Source organism: Mastigoproctus giganteus, chromosome 11, assembly GCF_048544385.1.
Source record: "Mastigoproctus giganteus isolate SK-2022 chromosome 11, ASM4854438v1, whole genome shotgun sequence".
In the NCBI taxonomy this organism is placed as follows: domain Eukaryota; kingdom Metazoa; phylum Arthropoda; class Arachnida; order Uropygi; family Thelyphonidae; genus Mastigoproctus; species Mastigoproctus giganteus.
Genome location: NC_143585.1, coordinates 6605965 through 6625453, shown reverse-complemented (window position 1 = coordinate 6625453; position 19489 = coordinate 6605965). Strand labels below are relative to the sequence as shown.

The 19489-nt window shown below is 39.7% G+C and overlaps 1 protein-coding gene across 1 annotated transcript in view; it reads left to right on the top strand.

The window, feature by feature from the left end:
* Positions 1–19489, top strand: part of Nmd3 (60S ribosomal export protein NMD3) — a 140627-nt gene that overhangs the window by 87454 nt on the left and 33684 nt on the right. Inside the window, exon 10 of the mRNA XM_090385310.1 lies at positions 6930–7045. Within this exon, the coding sequence (XP_090241436.1) occupies positions 6930–7045 (116 nt within the window). The remainder of the gene's footprint in view (positions 1–6929; positions 7046–19489) is intronic.

Sequence of the window (19489 nt, the reverse complement as noted above, 5' to 3'; positions counted from 1 at the left end):
AAACTACAAAATCATTTTGTAGTAAATGTTTTTGCAATTAACCAAAAAACGTGATTTGACATTTTCTTGGTTTACCAGAAATGTGCTTATAGCCCAAGCTAACTTGTAAACTACTAGAGAAATACATTTCTATGACATGATTTTCATTGTTATTTGTGTAATGTTAAACTAAAGTTATCTCGAAACAAAAATGCAATTTTGTAGTTAATGTTGTTTGACACTATACCTCAAGTTGTGCATGCACTCCAACTCTAAATACATGTCTTTTTGTGATTTAATAATCACCTAGGTATCCAGCACCAGATTGGGTATGACTTACTTGTAAGTTATTTATTGAATGTGTAAAGTCTCTTCTACCTAGAAGTTTCTGCTTGGAGTTCAAAAGTGACTTTATGCAAAAAGGATAGGTGGAACAGAACGAGGGTATGCCTGCCAGGGGCAAAGGTTGATGATGTTGTAGAGCAGATATCATCTTTTAAGCGCACAAAAGGTGATATTGTTGTACACGTTGGCACTAATCATATATTAAGAGTAGGAGAATGGTGGAATTACTTAACAAATACAGGACAAAGTTGGGAAAAAAAGCCGTGAGTCAGGGCTGAAATTGAAACTGTGTGCAATTCTGCCCAGAAACAGTAGAAGGGAGTATATGATGAGAGCTTTATCAATCAATTCGGCCCTGGAGAGATTGTGCAAGGCTAATGGGGTAGAATTTTTTTTCAGCCTGGTCTGTGCTTGTTAATAGGAGAAACTGCTTCTACAGGGATGGGATAAACTTAGAAAGGGTGCAAGAATCTTTGCTGATGTTATCAAGGCAGTGTTAAGTGGGTCGGAAAACTGCTAGCTTGGGGACGCTAACTAATAGATTAACAGTAGCCACTGGCAGAGGTCAAAGTGATGCTTGCACTGCTTCTGTTGGAATGAGCAGCAGCCTGAAAAACAAGGTGCAGGGGATTTCAGTGATTGCTGAAAGTCGTTGCGGAATAAGTAAATATATGGGCTCTGTTAGGGTAGCTAAGAATAAAAACAGGTGCATGTATAGTTGTGCATACACCAATACTAGGAGTTTGGTAAGTAAATTTGAAGTGTTGGTCAAAACATCAAAGACAGATATTGTTGGGATATCAGAGATGTGGTTTCACACAGATATAAGCAATGCAGAATTGGAATTTGAGGAGTACAATGTGTACAGAAAGGATAGGAAGGGAGGAGGGGTTATGCTGTTATTTAAGAAACACATAAAACCTAAGGAAGTGCATCCAGTTGACACCGGTGGACAGTGCAATGTTGAGTCAGTTTGATGTGACATAAGCACTGGGAAAGGGAAAATGAGAGTGGGAGTGTGTTACAGGCGTAATGACTCTGATGAGTATAATGAAAAACTACAGAGAAATAGGGTGGGCCAGTAAATCAAAATGTCTTATAAGGAGGATTTTAATTTTCCAGATATTAACTAGAATTTGTGGGTTGGTCACGCACACACTAGCAAGGCTTTTATAGATTTATTAGATGATTGTTTTCTACAGCAGCATGTTTGGGAGGCAACTAGAGGGGGTAATACTCTTGATCTGATTATCAGTAGTGATTCTTCATGCATTAAGGATCTGCAGATAAAGGAACCACTAGGTGGCAGTGACCACAGTGTTCTGATGTTGGATTTAGTCAAAGAGATACAACCATCTAGGGTAGTGGTTCTCAACCGGGGTGCCACGTAATTTGGGTTTAAGTTACTAAACTTATTATTTTTTTAAAAATTTATGTTTATTTCATTATAAAAAGGTGTACAGTATCTTTTTAATTTTGTGGTGATCTATAATTGATGTTTACTGAGTACCTCTATATAAAGAATAAAATTATATACTGTATATATATAATTTGTATTATGAAATGTAATTTTTATGATTATATTATTGTAATAACTATCATAAATATATATATATATGGCGAGAGAGAATCGGATCTAACAGGAGGAAAATTGAGTAGGGGTGCCGCAAAATAAAATAAATTACTTAGGGGTGCTGTTATTAAAAGAAGGTTGAAAACCAGGGATCTAGGGTAAAGGGAAGGGTTTTTGCTTTCGTAAAGCTGACTACAATGGTCTGAGATGACAGTTAACAGTAATAGTAATAAAGACAAGTATATGAGTTCAGGTAGCATCAGACAAAAAAAAAATCACACAACCATTCCTTCTAAAAGTTTGTCCAGTTCCTCCTTGAATTTATTTAAGCTATCAACTGCCACAATGACAGATGGAAGTTTGTTCCATCATTTAACCACCTGCTGGCTAAAGACAAATTCCCGCACATCTATTCTACAACTGTCTTTTGTCAATTCAAATTTATTTCCCCTTAGGTTTGTAAACTGAGCAAGTGGAAGAATCCCATCAGAATTCATCGTGCTCAACCCATTGAAGGCCTTATACACCTCAATCGGATCACCTTGCAGGTAACTAGTCTCCAGCTACAGCAATTTGCAAAACTTACGCCTCTCTTGGTAAGAGGATCCCTTCTCTAATATACTCTCAAGCAAATCTACATCCTTACTAAAATGAGGCCTCCAAACCTGTATGCACTACTCGAGGCGTGGCCCGACCATTGCCTTATACAAATTGATAATAACCTCCTTTTCCCTGCTAGCAAAATTCTTGTACATCATTGACAAAACTCCATCACCTGCTCTTGCAGCCTGGCTGCATTTCTCAGAAAACTTCATATCTGACTGCACAATTATTCCCAGGTCTTTTTCATTTTCTACCATCCTAAGTGTAGTACCACACAGTTGGTATGTTCCTCTAGGGTTACTTCTGCCCACACGCAGTACTTTGCATTTATCAATGTTAAACTTCAGTTGCCACCTCTCAGCCCATCTGCCCAAATTTTCTAGATCCTGTGCTGTAACACACTGCCATTACTGTCATTAACAACCTTACCAAACTTTGTATCATCTGAAACTTCAACACTAAGCCTGATATAATATACCTTAATCAATATCATTGATACATATACAAAACAACAGTGGGCCAAACACTGTGGGACTCCACTAATAACATTAGTCTACCAAGAGCAGTGTCCATTGATTACCACCCTCTGTCTTCTCCCACTCAACTACCCTTTTATCCATTGTAGCAACTTGCTCTTAATACCATTCTGCTCCATTTTACAACAGTCTTCCATGCGCAGTAGTGTCAAAAGCTTTCCTGAAATCCAAGTATGTGATATCAAAATTATATTTTTTTAATCCAGTTCATTTGTAACCACATCATAGTATCCAGTCAAATTTGTCAGACATGACTTTCCCTTAAACTCATTCTGTGTCTGAATTATTGCTGCAGTCTTGTCTAGGTGATCCTGCACTGCATCTTTAGCCAGTGACTCTATTATTTTACCCGGAACAAAGTTAACCTGGTCTATAATTACTTGTGTCACCCTTTGATCAACCTTTCTGATTTGGAGATACATTTGCACATCTCCAGTCCGTGATGACTTCCTCTGAGTCCAAGGCTGCTCTCATAATTATGGCTAAGGTCCTTTTTCATAATTTGCTTAGTTCCTTTGCAGCCTCCTTTAATATAACTATCCACCCCAGGTGCCTTTCTTATGTGTAACTTCAACAATTTCAATTCCACTTTGTTCTCAGTTAATACAAAATCATTAATCACCCTGTTTTTAAATTCTATGCAGTGAGACCAATTCAGGTGTTACCAACACTAATTCTAAATGAGAAGCATTCAAAGAATTAATCATGGAAGTTACTAGGCTTTTCATACCAATTAAAAAATATTGTTCAAGGTTTAGGCCTAAATGGATGTCAGACGAATTAATGAGACATGCGGCAGAGAAGAAAAATGCATGGAAGACAAATAAATTAACAGATGACAAAGATGCCTGTGGTAAAATCTTAGGCAAAGAATGCAAAGAAAAACAGCAAAGCATTCTTTACTTATGTAAACTGTAGCAGGAAGGGGATGAATCAGATTCGTCCACTTGACCTCGGTGGTTCAACTGTTGATGAATCTGCCCAGGTAGCAAACAAACTGAATGAATATTCTGCATCTAAATTTACACGTGAGGAGTTATTCAGTGGGTTGGAATGCCAGAATTCTATTAAACTCTGGTAGTCAGCTAAATGATTTTGTAATAACTGAGAGCAAAGTGGAGCAGAAACTGTTGAAGATAAATATAAGAAAGGCACCTGGGGGTGGATGGGATCTATCTAGTTATACTAAAGGTGGCAGCAAAAGAAGTAAGCAAACCCTTAGCCATAATTAAGAGAGCTTCCTTGGACTCAGGGGAGGTATTCATGGACTGGAGATATGCAAATGTTACCCTAATTCACAAAGCAGGATCAAAGGGTGACACAATTAATTACATGGCTGTTAGTTGCACTTCTGTTCTGGGGAAATTAATGAAAACTCTGGTCAAAGAAGCACTGCAGCATAATCTTGACAAAACTTCAGTTGTATATTCAGACAGCATGTGTTTGTTAAGGGGAAGTCTTGTCCGGCCAATTTGAGTGGTTACTGTAATATGGTCACGAAGGAACTGGATCTTAGGAAGGTTTTTGATACTGTTGCACATGAAAGACTGCTGTACAAATTGGAGCAGTGTGGCATTGCAGGGGGGGGCAGATTGCTGCTACAGATAAAGGGGTGTTTGCATTAGCATTAGTAGAGGCATTTGATGCAAGAAAGCAAGCTTATGCAGCATCAGCCAAAAAAAAAAAAAAAAATAAATAAATAAACCACTTCCACTTCAACCCTCTGTTCGTTCAAAATGCCTGTCCAGCTGAGTCTTAAACTTATTTAGGCTATCAACTTCCACGACAAGGGATGGAAGTCTGTTCCACCAACCAACCACCCGCTGGCTAAAGGCAAATTTCTGCACGTCTATCCTACATCTGTCTTTCCTCAATTTTAATTTATGCCCTTTCAGGTAATTATTCTGAGCGAGAGGAAGAATCCCATCAGCATTGAGCATGCTCAAACCATTCAAGGCTTTATACACCTCTGTCAGATCACCTCGCTGGTGCCTAGTCTCCAGACACTGTAATTTGCAAAACTTAAGCCTTTCTTCGTAAGAGCACCCCCTTTGTTCCATTCACTAATCTTGTTGCCCTTCTCTGTACTCGTTCCGGCAGCTCTACATCCTTCTTGAAATGAGGCCTCCAGACCTGTATACAGTACTCTAGGTGTGGCCTGACCATTGCCTTATACAAGGGAATAATCACCTCCTTATCCCTGCTAGAAAAATTCCTATATATCATTGACAATACACCATGAGCTACTCTTGCTGCCCGTCTGCACTGCTCAGAGAACTTCATATCTGCCTGCACAGCCACCCCCAGGTCCCTTTCATTCTCAACCACTGTCAGTGTAGTACCACAGAGTTGATACGTTGCTCTGGGGTTGCTGTTTCCCATGTGTAGTACTTTACATTTGTCAATGTTAAACTTCATTTGCCACCTCTGAGCCCATCTGCTCAACCTTTCCAGATCCTGTTGCAGCAGCATAGTGTCAGTAGTGTCCTTGACAACCCTGCCTACCTTTGTATCGTCTGCAAACTTCGACATTAAGTTTGATATACCATCATCAATATCATTTATGAATACAGAAAACAATAATGGACCCAACACTGAGCCCTGAGGGACTCCACTAATAACATTAGTCCACGACGAGCAGTGTCCATTGATTACCACTCTTTGTCTTCTCCCCCTCAGCCACCCCAAAGTTTGAGTGAGAAAAGACAGAGTGGTAATCAATGGATACTGCTCTTCGTGGACTAATGTTATTAGTGGAGTTCCCCAGGGTTTAGTGTTGGGTTCGTTGTTGTTTTGTAAATTTATCAATGATATTGATGAAGGTATATCAGGCTTAGTGTTGAAGTTTGAGATGATACGAAGGTTGGTAGGGTTGGTATGACAATAATAGCAGTGTGCTACGCCAACAGGATCTAGAAAATTTGGGCAGTTGGCTGAGAAGTGACAACTGAAGTTTAACATTTCATAAATGCAAAGTACTGCATATGGGTAGAAGTAACCCCAGAGGAAAGTACTAACTGTGTGGTACTTCACTTAGGGTGGGTAGAAAATGAAAAAAGACCTGGGAGTAATTGTGCAGTCAGATATGAAGTTTTCTGAGCAATGCAAACAGGCTACCAGGGTAGGTGATGAAGTTTTGTCAATGATATACAGGAATTTTGCTAGCAGGGAAAAGATGATTATCCCTTTGTATAAGGCAATGGTCAGGCCACATCTTGAGTACTGTATATAGGTCTAGACGCCTCATTTTAGGAAGAATGTAGAGCTGCTGGAACGAATACAGAGAAGGGCTACAAGATTAGTGAGTGAAATAAAGGGTTGTTCTTACGAAGAAAGGCTTAAGTTATGGAAATTACAGTGTCTGGAGACTAGGCTAGGCACCTGCAAGGTGATGGGATTCTTCCTCTTGCCAGTTTAATCGTCTGACATAAATTCAAATTGAAGAAAGACAGTTGTAGAATAGATGTGCAGAATATTTCATCTGCTTTACTGAGGAAATTTTATTGCTTTCATCTAGTTAAATATACTGGCCTTTTAATTAAAGCAATTTAAGTAATAGTGTGTTGCTTTAATTTTGGGTGCTTTTTTTTTTGTAATCTGGATACAAACCATTAGTCTTGGTTGGCAGCACAACTTCCGATCCCTTTATCATTATTAAAACCCTCTCTGTTCGCATTACTGTTTAGTTTATGAAGTATTTTCATGGGGTCCTGATAAATCTACTACTAGCCATGGAAGGAATGTCTGCTTAAATAGTACGTTCTGCCTGCAAGATAAACACGAGTGAAAAAGTTATAGCATGATAGTATTATTTTCCAAAAATAATTATAATCGCTATAATATGATGATAATAAGTGCATTGAAGATTAAAAGGGATTTTGTTTTATTTATAGCATGTCCTAGCAGATGTGTGGGTCGTTAGGTCCAGTGAATTGGGAAAGTCTGAAGAGCAGATTCACTGTAGGAGTCACCTAGGACATCTTTTAAAACCTGGAGACCTTGTGCTTGGGTAATCTAATTGTATTTACTATTTATAAAATTCTTTTGTCTTATTATCTTAAATCCAGTTGTCTACAATTAGAACAAAGAAAATATCCATGAAAAATCACATTATTTACGTAAACAACAACCTTTAATTTTAGACCATAAAGATAACAAAAGTGAAAATCATCATCCTGCACAGGCACTTAATTTTTCCCTCTAATTACAGAAGATGCTGGCTGGGATAATGTTGAAGAGGTTAAAGTGGCCAGTTTTTTTTTTTTTTTTTTTATTATGAAAACCCCAAACACGAACGGTATCAAAACCTTAGTACCGTGCATGGGTTGAAGGAGAAGTATCAGGAGAGGGGGGATGCTGGAAACTTTGCTCTATAGACTAAACATGGGTTTCACCACTTCAAGCCTCCAATAAGCAAAGTGGTGGTATTTCACTGGTTGATGAAAGTCATCTACCGCCTGAAGAGTTTTACTCGGATCACTGATTGGGCTACTGAAGAAATTCTTGAACCTGAAAACCAAAGAATGCAAGATAAGATTGAATAATTGTTAATTCCTCATCCCCAAAAAATAGCAACCAAGGATATGTTAGAAGATGCAATAACCATCTTTGCTGAGAAAAATTAAGATATTCAGAGGAAAAGCAGAGTTAAAATTGGCTTTAAAAAACATGAATGCTACCAGCTAGCGTATAGAAGAAGAAAAGTATGCAAGCATCAGTAACCTAATTTTTTAAATGACCTCAGTCACATCAAAAGGATCTTTGGTTTGTGACCACTTATCAACAGTGTTCTGCCAAGGGCAAGTTCAGGCACACAGCCTCAATAATTACCCCTCCATTATCTCCCTGCCCTCAACTCTCCCCTTTGTCTGTTTTGTAGAAATCGTATTCATTTGAAAAAAGGTGATGCAAGGAATTTTGCCATTATCATTGAGGATACCTTAAGAGTTCAGGGCACCTGCTAGTTGTGGGTGGGGGGGAGGAGAAGGATAATATAGATCCACATTTATCTGATAATATGGATCAAAGTAATGCTTGCACTCACCTCAAGAATTCTTGTATGTTGGCAAGGTGTTCTGAGGGTGGAAAAATTTAAAATGAGTGGGAAGATAAAGCTAGGGAAACATGCCTAAATAACTTTGAGGGGTGTGTCAGGGTAGTAAGCTATAGAAGAATACTTAGTTTGAACTGTGTCTATGTAATATCGGGAATGTTCAGTAAAATCATTGAATTCAGACTCCTTGTTAGGATAACTAATGCTGACAAAATAGGGCTAACAGAAATGTGGTGCCACCCAGAAATAGGGATGACAAGTTCCATTGTGGTGTGTATAATGTATTTAGGGAAGATAGAAGGGCAAGGGTTGCTGGGATCATGCTTTTTTATCAAAAGCAGCCTGAGTGTAAAAAGAGCTTTTGCTGAGTCAGAAGTAATATCTGCCAGCATAGAAAATGAGTTAGTTAGAAGCAAAGGTATAACAAGAGCAGCAGTAATCTACAAATGAGAATATTATGAGAAGAGTGTGATGAGACTCTCTACACACAGTTGGAATGGACAAGCAAGTGTGAATGTCTTTATGGATGACTTCAATTTGCCCCAGATTGATTGGAATAAGTGGGGAGGGAACTCACCATGGGGAAATTTTGTTTTAAAAACTTGATGAATATTATTTGTTCCAGCATATTAGGGAAAATACTAGGGGATAGAATATTCATGACCTCATCATTACTCAAGAACCAGATAACATCACAGGGCTTAAAAGTACAGGGATCATTGGCAGGTAGTGATCATGGAGTAGTTAAAGATAAATGTGTGAATTTTTTTAATTTCAAAAGGGGGGGGGAACTATGGCAGTTTAAGGCACTATATGGAATCTATTAATTGGGCAGATTGCAGAGTAAGGGTTTATACATTTGAATTATGGAATACTTTTAAAGCAAAAATCAAAGAAACCATGAACGCATACATACCATTAATTACATATTGCACAAGGGGGATGCTGAAATGAATGGATGCGAAGCTGGTCAGTCTAATAGAGCAGAAAAAGATAGCATGGGATAGTTACAGAGTGACAACAAGTACTGAAGTCTACAACAGTTACAGAGTGACGACAAGTACTGAAGTTGATTAGGGAAGCCAAGGCTGCATATGAGGAAGCACAGGCTAAGAGAGCAAATAATGGGGACAAGGAATTTTTCATGTATGCAAATACAAAGAAGAAGAAAATGAATCGGATGTGGGACCCTTGTGTACTGGGTGTGGGAGAATCTTAGATAATCCATAGCTGAAGAACTGAATAGTTACTTTGCATTGGTCTTTACTAACAGAAAACCCTTCATGAGGGTTTTCTGGCAGCCATACGAAATTAGTGATTTAGAAATTGCACGCAGATGACTATGTTATTAGAAAAACTTTCAAGCTTAAAAGCAAGTAAGGCTCCCGGAGCTGAATGCATATACTAGTTTTGAGAGTCCACCAGGGAGTGTATTGAACCATGGAGGTTAATTAAAAGGGCATCCTTGAACTCGGGGGAAATTCTTTTGGACCGGAGAAGTGCTAACATATTACCAGTATACCGAGTGCCTCAAAACTATTGGTACAAATGTGTAGGGGAGGTCAGCAACATCTAAAGGAATGCAAATCACATAGGAACCCATAACCGGAAACGTCACCGTAAGTCAGTAGACGGCGCCGTAGTCACTGCACGAAGAGCACACATCGATATATGAACTGTGAACTGGCAGACATGCACCATTCATGGATTAGCAGAAGGCAATGGATGAGCCACTCAACGAATTTATGGAAAACGCTTCCCAGACAGACATGTACCGAACCACCGTTTGTTTCACTTGTGCATCAAAATTTGTGAAATTATGAGTCATTTAGAGGTTAACAGGAGTAGTGTGGGCAGACCACATTCGAAGTGAACTCCCGCAATGGAAGAAAGTGTGTTGAATGCCATCCAGAATAATCCTACTACCAGCACGCGTGCCGTTGCCTTTGCCTTAGGAGTGTCTCGTTCCAGTGTATGGCATGTCTTGAACGACGATTCCTTACACCCATTTCATCTCCAAAAGGTTCAGTTACTCCTCTCTCAAGATCATCCTGCAGGTGTGGCGTTTGCGCAGTGATTTCTCCAAGAAAGTGTTCAGACGAATTTTCTAGCCTGTTTTGTTCACGGATGAGGCTTATTCAATCAGCACAATGCTCATGTGTGAATTCATGACAACCCACACAATCTGTGCCCCCCCCCCATGCGGCACAACATCGCTTCACAATAAATGTGTGGGCAGGTATGGTCGGTGACTGCTTAGTTGGCCCATACCTGTTACCATCCCGCATGAACTCCGCTAAATATCGGATCTTTCTTGAAGAAGTTCTACCAGGGTTACTTGACAATGTTCCAGCAAATGTGAGATGCAACATTTGGTTTCAATACAAAGGGTACTAGGAAAGTTTTGCAATACAGCTTTGTTTATTTAATTTTTTCAAAGTAATTTCCTCTACATTCAATACACCTCTCCATCCTCCGAAACCAATCTTTAAACCAGTTCTGCCAAGTTTCACTAGGGAGTAAAGCACACTCGTTGTCCCAAGCCCGTAGAAGGTCCTCATCACTGGAAAACCGCCTCCCTTTTAGCTTCATTTTCACATGCGGGAACAGTGCAAAGTCGCAGGGAGCAAGGTCTGGCCTGTAGGGAGGGTGCTCGAGAAGTTTCAGTCCTGTCGTGGTCAAATATTCGGTGCAGGCTTTGGCGCGGTAAGCTGGAGCATTATCGTGATGGAGGTACCAGGTGTCCATTCTTGATTTTGGCCGCAGGTTCTTCATAGATCCAATGACTTTAGGCAGGCATTGTTCAGTATACCACTTAGCTGTGACTGTCTTCTGCGTGTCCAAAACAACACGTTCCACAATTCCACTCGATTTGAAAAATACAGCTATCATTTTCTTCTTTACAGATCGGGATTTTCTGACAATTATGGGTGTGTCGTCATCATCAAAGACCCAAACTTTGTTTTGAGCCTTGGTCGGCAGATCGTAATATTACAGCCAAGTCTCGTCACCTGTCACGATGTTGTTCACATACCGAGATTGTCCCTTATCAAACTTTTTAACATCTCCCGGCACCAAGTCACACGTCGTGTCATCTGCTCTTCAGTCAGCTGATGCGGCACCCAGAGAGAACAAAGTTTCTTCACGTGCAAATGATCTTGCAGAATCGAACGAATTGCTGGTGCATTTAGGCCCAAAGTATCCTCTATCTGTTGGTAGGTCACTCGCCTGTTTTCGTCAAGCATTTTCCTCACAGCAATAACGTTTTCCTCCGTAACTGACGTTCGTGGCCTTCCCGGCCTCTCAGAATCCTCCAGAGTGAAATTTCTCCTTTGGAATTCTCTATACCACCTGAATATCGTTGTACGATGTGGACAATCATCATCTAGTGCAAGAGTCATTTCTTCTAAGCACTGGTCTGTGGTTAAACCACGCACGAAATTATACCGCAAAACTGTCCTTATCTCATTTCGTGACCACGATGCCATCGCAAGCACTTTACACTCTCACTACTGATGAATAACTGAGCCCATCGACTTGGCGCGGCGGCTACTATACACGTATGGACATGTCTCAACATGCAGCAACAAGCAGCTTCCTGTGATTCATTGTTGCGTCATATTGCAAAACTTTCCTAGTACCCTTTGTATGACGGGGTGCCTGCCCATTATGGAAGGTGTGTTCATGACCACTTGAACAGGCATTTTGGGTGTCAATGGATTGTCCGTGGTGGAACTGTTGCCTGGCCCCCATGCTCACCTGATTTATCGAGCCTTGATTTCTTTCTGTGGGGGGCCCAAAAATCTATTGTGTATGAATCGTCTGTGGAGAGGGAAATGGATCTCATGGTGAAACTTGTCTGCACTGCTGCTACTGTCAAAGAAACTCCAGGTGTGTTCAACCGTGTCCGCCAATCCATGCTGCATCGGTGTCATGCATGCATTGCATCTCGTGGTGGAACCTTCTAGCATCTGTTGTAACATCATGAAATGCATCGATCTCGTACTCCGTTGTTAATATTATGTCAAATAAATGTTTGCCACTAATTACTGTCTCGTGTCATTTCTGCTTCTTGTGCCTCTGCTACTACTTTCCTGTGACGTTTCCGGTTATGGGTTCCTATGCGATTCACATTCCTTTAGATGTTACCTACCTCCCCTAAGCGTTTAGGGCATAAGCCTCAAGCTATGAAGGAGTCTAGACTATGTATAAATATAGTGCAAATGCATCAGAAATACATAGCTATATCTGAATAAATCAGAATATTGGTAAAAACAGCATCGTTTTAAGTTATATCTCATATTGTGAATGCCTTCACAACGAGTTGCCATGATATTGCACTACTTCGAATAAGTAACGCTTCACCTATGGAGAAGGCTAATGTTACTTATTCTCAGATGGATACCACCACACAGACGGCACCGTTTCTGGGCTATTTGGCCCTTCTTCGGTGGGTGGGTAGGTACCCGAGTGATGCAATGATGGCAAAACAGTTATGAAGTAACTCCACAATATGAGAGATGCCTGATGGTGTATCATGTATTTAGACTCAAGCGTTTAGGGCATAAGCCTCAAGCTATGAAGGAGTCTAGACTATGTATAAATATAGTGCAAATGCATCAGAAATACATAGCTATATCTGAATAAATCAGAATATTGGTAAAACAGCATCGTTTTAAGTTATATCTCATATTGTGAATGCCTTCACAACGAGTTGCCATGATATTGCACTACTTCGAATAAGTAACGCTTCACCTATGGAGAAGGCTAATGTTACTTATTCTCAGATGGATACCACCACCCAGACGGCACCGTTTCTGGGCTATTTGGCCCTTCTTCGGTGGGTGGGTAGGTACCCGAGTGATGCAATGATGGCAAAACAGTTACTTATTCGAAGTAGTGCAATATCATGGCAACTCGTTGTGAAGGCATTCACAATATGAGATATAACTTAAAACGATGCTGTTTTACCAATATTCTGATTTATTCAGATATAGCTATGTATTCTGATGCATTTGCACTATATTTATACATAGTCTAGACTCCTTCATAGCTTGAGGCTTATGCCCTAAATGCTTGAGTCTAAATACATGATACACCATCAGGCATCTCTCATATTGTGGAGTTACTTCATAACTGTTTTGCCATCATTGCATCACTCGGGTACCTACCCATCCACCGAAGAAGGGCCAAATAGCCCAGAAACGGTGCCGTCTGGGTGGTGGTATCCATCTGAGAATAAGTAACATTAGCCTTCTCCATAGGTGAAGCGTTACTTATTCGAAGTAGTGCAATATCATGGCAACTCGTTGTGAAGGCATTCACAATATGAGATATAATTTAAAACGATGCTGTTTTACCAATATTCTGATTTATTCAGATATAGCTATGTATTTCTGATGCATTTGCACTGTATTTATACATAGTCTACCTCCCCTAAACATTTGTACCAATATTTTTGAGACACCCTGTATAATGATGGTTCTAAGAGTGAAGTTAGTAACTACAGACCAGTTAATTTGCCTTCAATGATAATGAAAATCTTAGAGGCAATGATTAAGAGTGCAATCCAGAGAGATTTAATATAAAAATGGCATTCTGAACACTTAATATGGTTTTTGTTCTATATGGTGTAAGTTGGAACACGTTGGGATTACTGAAAGATTCTAAGATGGATTGCTGGGTGGTTGCAGGCCAGAAGGCAGAGGGTTGTGATTAATGGATGTTCTTCAGAATGGTCTAACACAGTGGTGTCCAACCTTTTCCTGTACAGGGGCCATATTCAAAGTTAGATTTGTTTCGTGGGCCACACTGAGTGATTCAATAAAAATTAGTGTTACATTTTCAATGAAGTCTACTGTGCAGCCATCACATACCAGTAGTAGTGGCATGTGATGCAAGAAAGCAAGTTTATGAGCTTATGCAGCATCAGCCAAAAAAATCACACCATTCCCTCCAAATGCCTGTCCAGTTCCTCCTTAAATTTATTTAACCTATCAATTTCCACAATGACAGATGGAAGTTTGTTCCAGCAATTAACTATCCGCTGGCTAAAAGCAAATTTCCCCCACATCTATTCTACATCTGTCATTCCTCAATTTCAATTTATGCCCCCTTAGGTTCGTAATCTGAACAAGTGGAAGAATCCCATCAGAATTCAGCTTGCTCAACCCATTCAAGGCCTTATATGCCTCAATCAGGTCACCTCGCAGGTGCCTAGTCTCCAGCTGCTGCAATTTGCAGAACTTAAGCCGATCCTGGTAAGAGGATCCCTTCATTCCCCTCACCAATCTTGTTGCCCTTCTCTGTACACGCTCAAGGAAATCTACATCCTTCCTAAAATGAGGCCTCCAGACCTGCATACAGTACTCAAAGCGTGGCCTGACCATTGCCTTATACAGAGGAACAATCACCTCCTTTTCCCTGCTAACAAAATTCCTGTATACCATTGAAAACACCCCATGACCTGCCCTGGCAGCCTGTCTGCATTGCTCAGAAAACTTTATATCTGACTGCACAATTACTTCCAGGTCTTTTTCATTTTCTACCACCTTAAGTGTAGTACCACACAGTTGGTACGCTTCTCTGGGGTTACTTCTACCCATATGCAGTACTTTGCATTTGTCAAGGTTAAACTTCAGTTGCCACTTCTTAGCCCATCTGCCCAAATTATCTAGATCCTGTTGCAGTAGCACACTGCCATTACTGTCATTAACAACCCTGCCAACCTTTGTATCATCTGCAAACTTCGACACTAAGCCTGATATACCTTCATCAATATCATTGATAAATATACAAAACAACAGAGGACCCAACACCAAACCCTGTGGGACTCCACCAATAACATTAGTCCACGAAGAGCAGCACCCATTAATTAACTCCCTCTGTCTTCTCCCACTCAACCATCCTTTTATCCATTGTAGCAACTTACCCTTAATACCATTCTGCTCCAATTTGTACAATAGTCTTCCGTGCGCAACAGTGTCAAAAGCTTTCCTGAAATCCAAATATATGATATCGAAATTATTTTTTGCATCCAGTTCCTCTGTAACCACATCATAATATCCTATCAAATTTGTCAGACAAGACTTTCCCTTAACAAACCCATGCTGTGTCTGAATTATTGCTGCAGTCTAGTCTAGATGATCCTGCAATGCATCTTTATCCAGTGACTCCATTATTTTACCCGGAACAGAAGTTAAATTAACTGGTCCTTAATTACTCGTGTCACTCTTCAATCCCCCTTTGTGAATTGGGGATACACAGAAGCAGAAGGCGCTCCATAATTGGAGTCCCAGAAAATTTTGATAGCACCTCGTTTATAAACACTTCTGGTCGGGCATGCGCATATTTGATACAAAACATAAAAGAAACAGAATAATTAACAAAATTTAAAACGCTATTTTAGTTCACTTTCTGCATGGGCCGTATAAAAATTATTCGCGGGCCTGCTACACCCTGCAGGCCGTAGGTTGTACACCACCGGTCTAACGTCAGAAGTGGGATTCCCAGGGATCGTTTCTTGTGCCACTGTTGTTTTTAATTTTTCCTAAACAGCATCAACATAGGGATAGAAGGCATGATATCGAAATTTGCAGATGGTGTAGAGATTGGTAGAGTCGTTAATGATCAGTGATATGCTGTGTTCCTTCATGAGGGCTTGAACATGCTTCAGGAATGGTCAGAAAAAGTGGCAGCTAATTTTAATGCAGCAAAATGTCAGCTCTTACACTTGGGGATGGCAACTCCAAAATAAATGATACACTTGGTTGGGTTGAATTAAAAACAGTAAAGAGAAATGTAAGGGATGTGGAAGTTATGATACCTGCAGATATGAAGTTTTTTGAACAGTGTAAACAGGCAGCCAGGAAAGCCTTGTAGATGGTTCGAAAATTATCCTGTAGATTTAGGGTGGTCATAATCCCACTGTATTAGGCAATTGTTAGACCTCATTTGGAATACTGTGCCCAAGTATGGAGACTTTATCTGAAAAAAGACATTGAGCTTCTTGAAAGGGATTTAAAGATAGGCAACTGTACATGGAAAAACTAATTGTGTGGATTAATGTTTGGTAACCTGGCACTTCAGAGGGGGTCCCTAATTCAGGTTTATAAGGCTCTGGGGGGGGGGGTTGGTTAAATGAATGAAGGTGGTATTTTCACTGTTATAAAGAATTCCAGAACTAGGGCTCATAAATTTAAATTATAAAGGAAGAGGTTTTGACTAGATCATTGGGAGTTTTCTTTTAGTCAGCGAGTTGATGATTATTGGAAAATTGCTTACAAAGGTAGTTGAGCCTGACGGTTAATGAAGAAATTGAAAAGTCAATTGAGTTGACTTCCCTCCTCGTGAAGGTATCACGAGGAGGGAAGTGTATCATTTGTTTCTTATTTTTAATTTTTTTTTCTCTTCTTTCCCATGCATTATAAGCCTTTGTCGTCCTTGCACTGTTTGGCTAATACTAACCTCCCCATACCACCATCTTATTTCACATCATCGTATTTTTCTTCAGTCTCCCTGTGGCATCTTCCCCTCATCTTTTCCTTCCATCACATCCTTCATCGATCCCTCACCTTGTGACACATGTCCAGTTCAGTTTCTCTTCCACCTTCTGATTGGTGCCTCCGTAGCCAGGTGGGCAGGAGCAGCAGTGCATAGTACATGCTTCTTGATTAGACCGGGGTCTAATCAAGAAGCATGTAGCCTGTGACCACCAAATATGGAGGATGCGGAAAGGTGAGGGAATGACCACCGCATATCCCTGGAGCAATATGGCCTTAGTAGCTAATGCTCCTAAAAACCAAATAACAACCACCTTCTGATTATTTCAATTGAACATCTCTTCCTATTTTCCACTTGAACAACCCATCTTATCTTTTTCATTCTTCCCTATACTCACAGCTCTAATGTCTTCTATTTCAGTGTCCAAATCTCTTCTTTGTTGAGCAGAATTCTGATAATATATATATTAGAATTCTGCTTTGTAAAGAAACATACATACCAGACATCGTACCAATCTTTCCTTAAACCAATTCCTCTCCCCTGTAATATTTTTCTGCACTCTCAAAGGCATTTTTATCCATTCAAATGATGTTCAAAACATGGTTTTGTTAAGGGAAAATCATGTTTAACTAACCTACAAACTATTTTGACATAGTTACTCATGAGCTGGATGTAGGGAAAAATTTCAACATAGTTTAGTTAACAAAATGTTTGACTCAGTCCCTCATGAGAAGCTAATGTTTAAGTTGGAGCATGTTGAGATTACTGAAAAAATTCTAAGATGAATTGCAGAGCAGAAGGTTGCGATCCAGTGGATATTCTTCAGATTGGTATGCCATCAGAAGTGGAATTCCTCAAGTATGGGTTCTTGGACTGCCATTGTTTCTGTAGTCAACTGGATAGTTACCTACATGAGGAGGGAAGTGCATAAATTGTATTTTCTTATCTCCAGCAATTAGGAAAAATTGGAGGTGTAGTACTCCTTGCTAGACTATGAATTGCCCACACACACACACCTAATGCATTATCATTGCTTAACTAACACCCCCCCCCCCCCCTGAAGTGCTCATTGCCAAGTTCAATGTTCATTCTTTTAACACATTTCAATCCGAAATTCCAGATTGCTATGCTTCCAGAGTTTATGCAATAGTCAGGATGCACTTACCCTTAAACAGATTTTAGGTAACTGCAGATCTAGAAGAACTGTTTATTTTCATTCAGCAAATCTGATTTGATAAACAGATCTAACCTTGTGTCTTAAAACCCTTAAGCAATGACAACAGCTTCTTTCTCTTCCCACCTCATAACCTTTGTCTTCTCAACATTTATTCTCATCACAAACTTATCACAACCCTTGCTTGGCTTATAACCAATTTCTACTACAAACCTTTTTCAGAATCTGCCACCAGTGCCATATCATCTGCAAATCTAACACACCCAGTAATGGTGCCTCCATGGCCAGGAGCAGCAGTGCATAGCACACACTTCTTGATTAGACCGGGGTTCGAACCCGTGACCACCAAATACAGAGGATGCGGAAGGGTCAAGAAATGACTACCGCATATCCACAGAGCAATATGGCCTTAGTTGCTAATGCTCCTTAAAAAAAAAAAAAAAAAAACCCAAATAACATCCATTAATCTTTCTCCTTTGCCTTATACAATTCTCCTTCATCTATATATCTTTTATCAAATGATGCTTTAACTATTTTTCTACATGTATCATGCAAAAATAGAAGAAATGAGTTTCACCATGGAAATTTTATCAGCCTGGCCAATGCTTGTAGGTAGAAGGGATCTTTTTTGTAGAGACACTTGAACAATGGAAGTGCAAGTATGTTAACCAATATCATTGATAATACTTTAAGGGGGCACACACTTCTTGATTAGACCGGGGTTCGAACCCGTGACCACCAAATACAGAGGATGCGGAAGGGTCAAGAAATGACCACCGCATATCCACAGAGCAATATGGCCTTAGTTGCTAATGCTCCTTAAAAAAAAAAAAAAAAAACCCAAATAACATCCATTAATCTTTCTCCTTTGCCTTATACAATTCTCCTTCATCTATATATCTTTTATCAAATGATGCTTTAACTATTTTTCTACATGTATCATGCAAAAATAGAAGAAATGAGTTTCACCATGGAAATTTTATCAGCCTGGCCAATGCTTGTAGGTAGAAGGGATCTTTTTTGTAGAGACACTTGAACAATGGAAGTGCAAGTATGTTAACCAATATCATTGATAATACTTTAAGGGGGCAGAGAAACTACTAGTTAAGGGTAAATAGATAGACATTTATCTGGTGATATGAGTCAACGTAATGCACACATTTCAAACTATTTTCAACAAAAGTTTTTGTTGTTGCTATTAGCAAGATGTTCGAAGATAGCGACATTTCAAAACAGAACAGTAAGCTAATACTAGGGAAACAAGCTTAAATAACTTTGGGGTTGTATAGCATAATAAACTATACAAGAACACTTAATCTCAACTGTTTACAGTAATGTGAGGAGTATCATCATTAAAATGAGAAAATTCTAACTTCTGGTTAGGACAACTCTAGGCTAGTGAAAACATGGTGTTACCCAAAAATAGGGAATGACAAGTTCCATTATCCTTTTAATAAATTTCAGTTATGTGCTATGCATTTAGAAAGGCTAGGGAAGATAGAAGGGATGGTGGGGTCGTGCTTCTTATCAAAAGCAGCCTGCACACAACAAAAGCTTTCACAGATTCAGAAGTTATGCTTGCTAGTATAGAATCAACATTGTAAGAATTAGTTGGAAACATACAGTGAGAATGGGAATAACCTAAACACCAAAAGGTTGTGAAGATTGTGATGAGTCTCAACATACAGATAGAATGGGCAAGAAAGCAAGTGTGAATGTCTTCT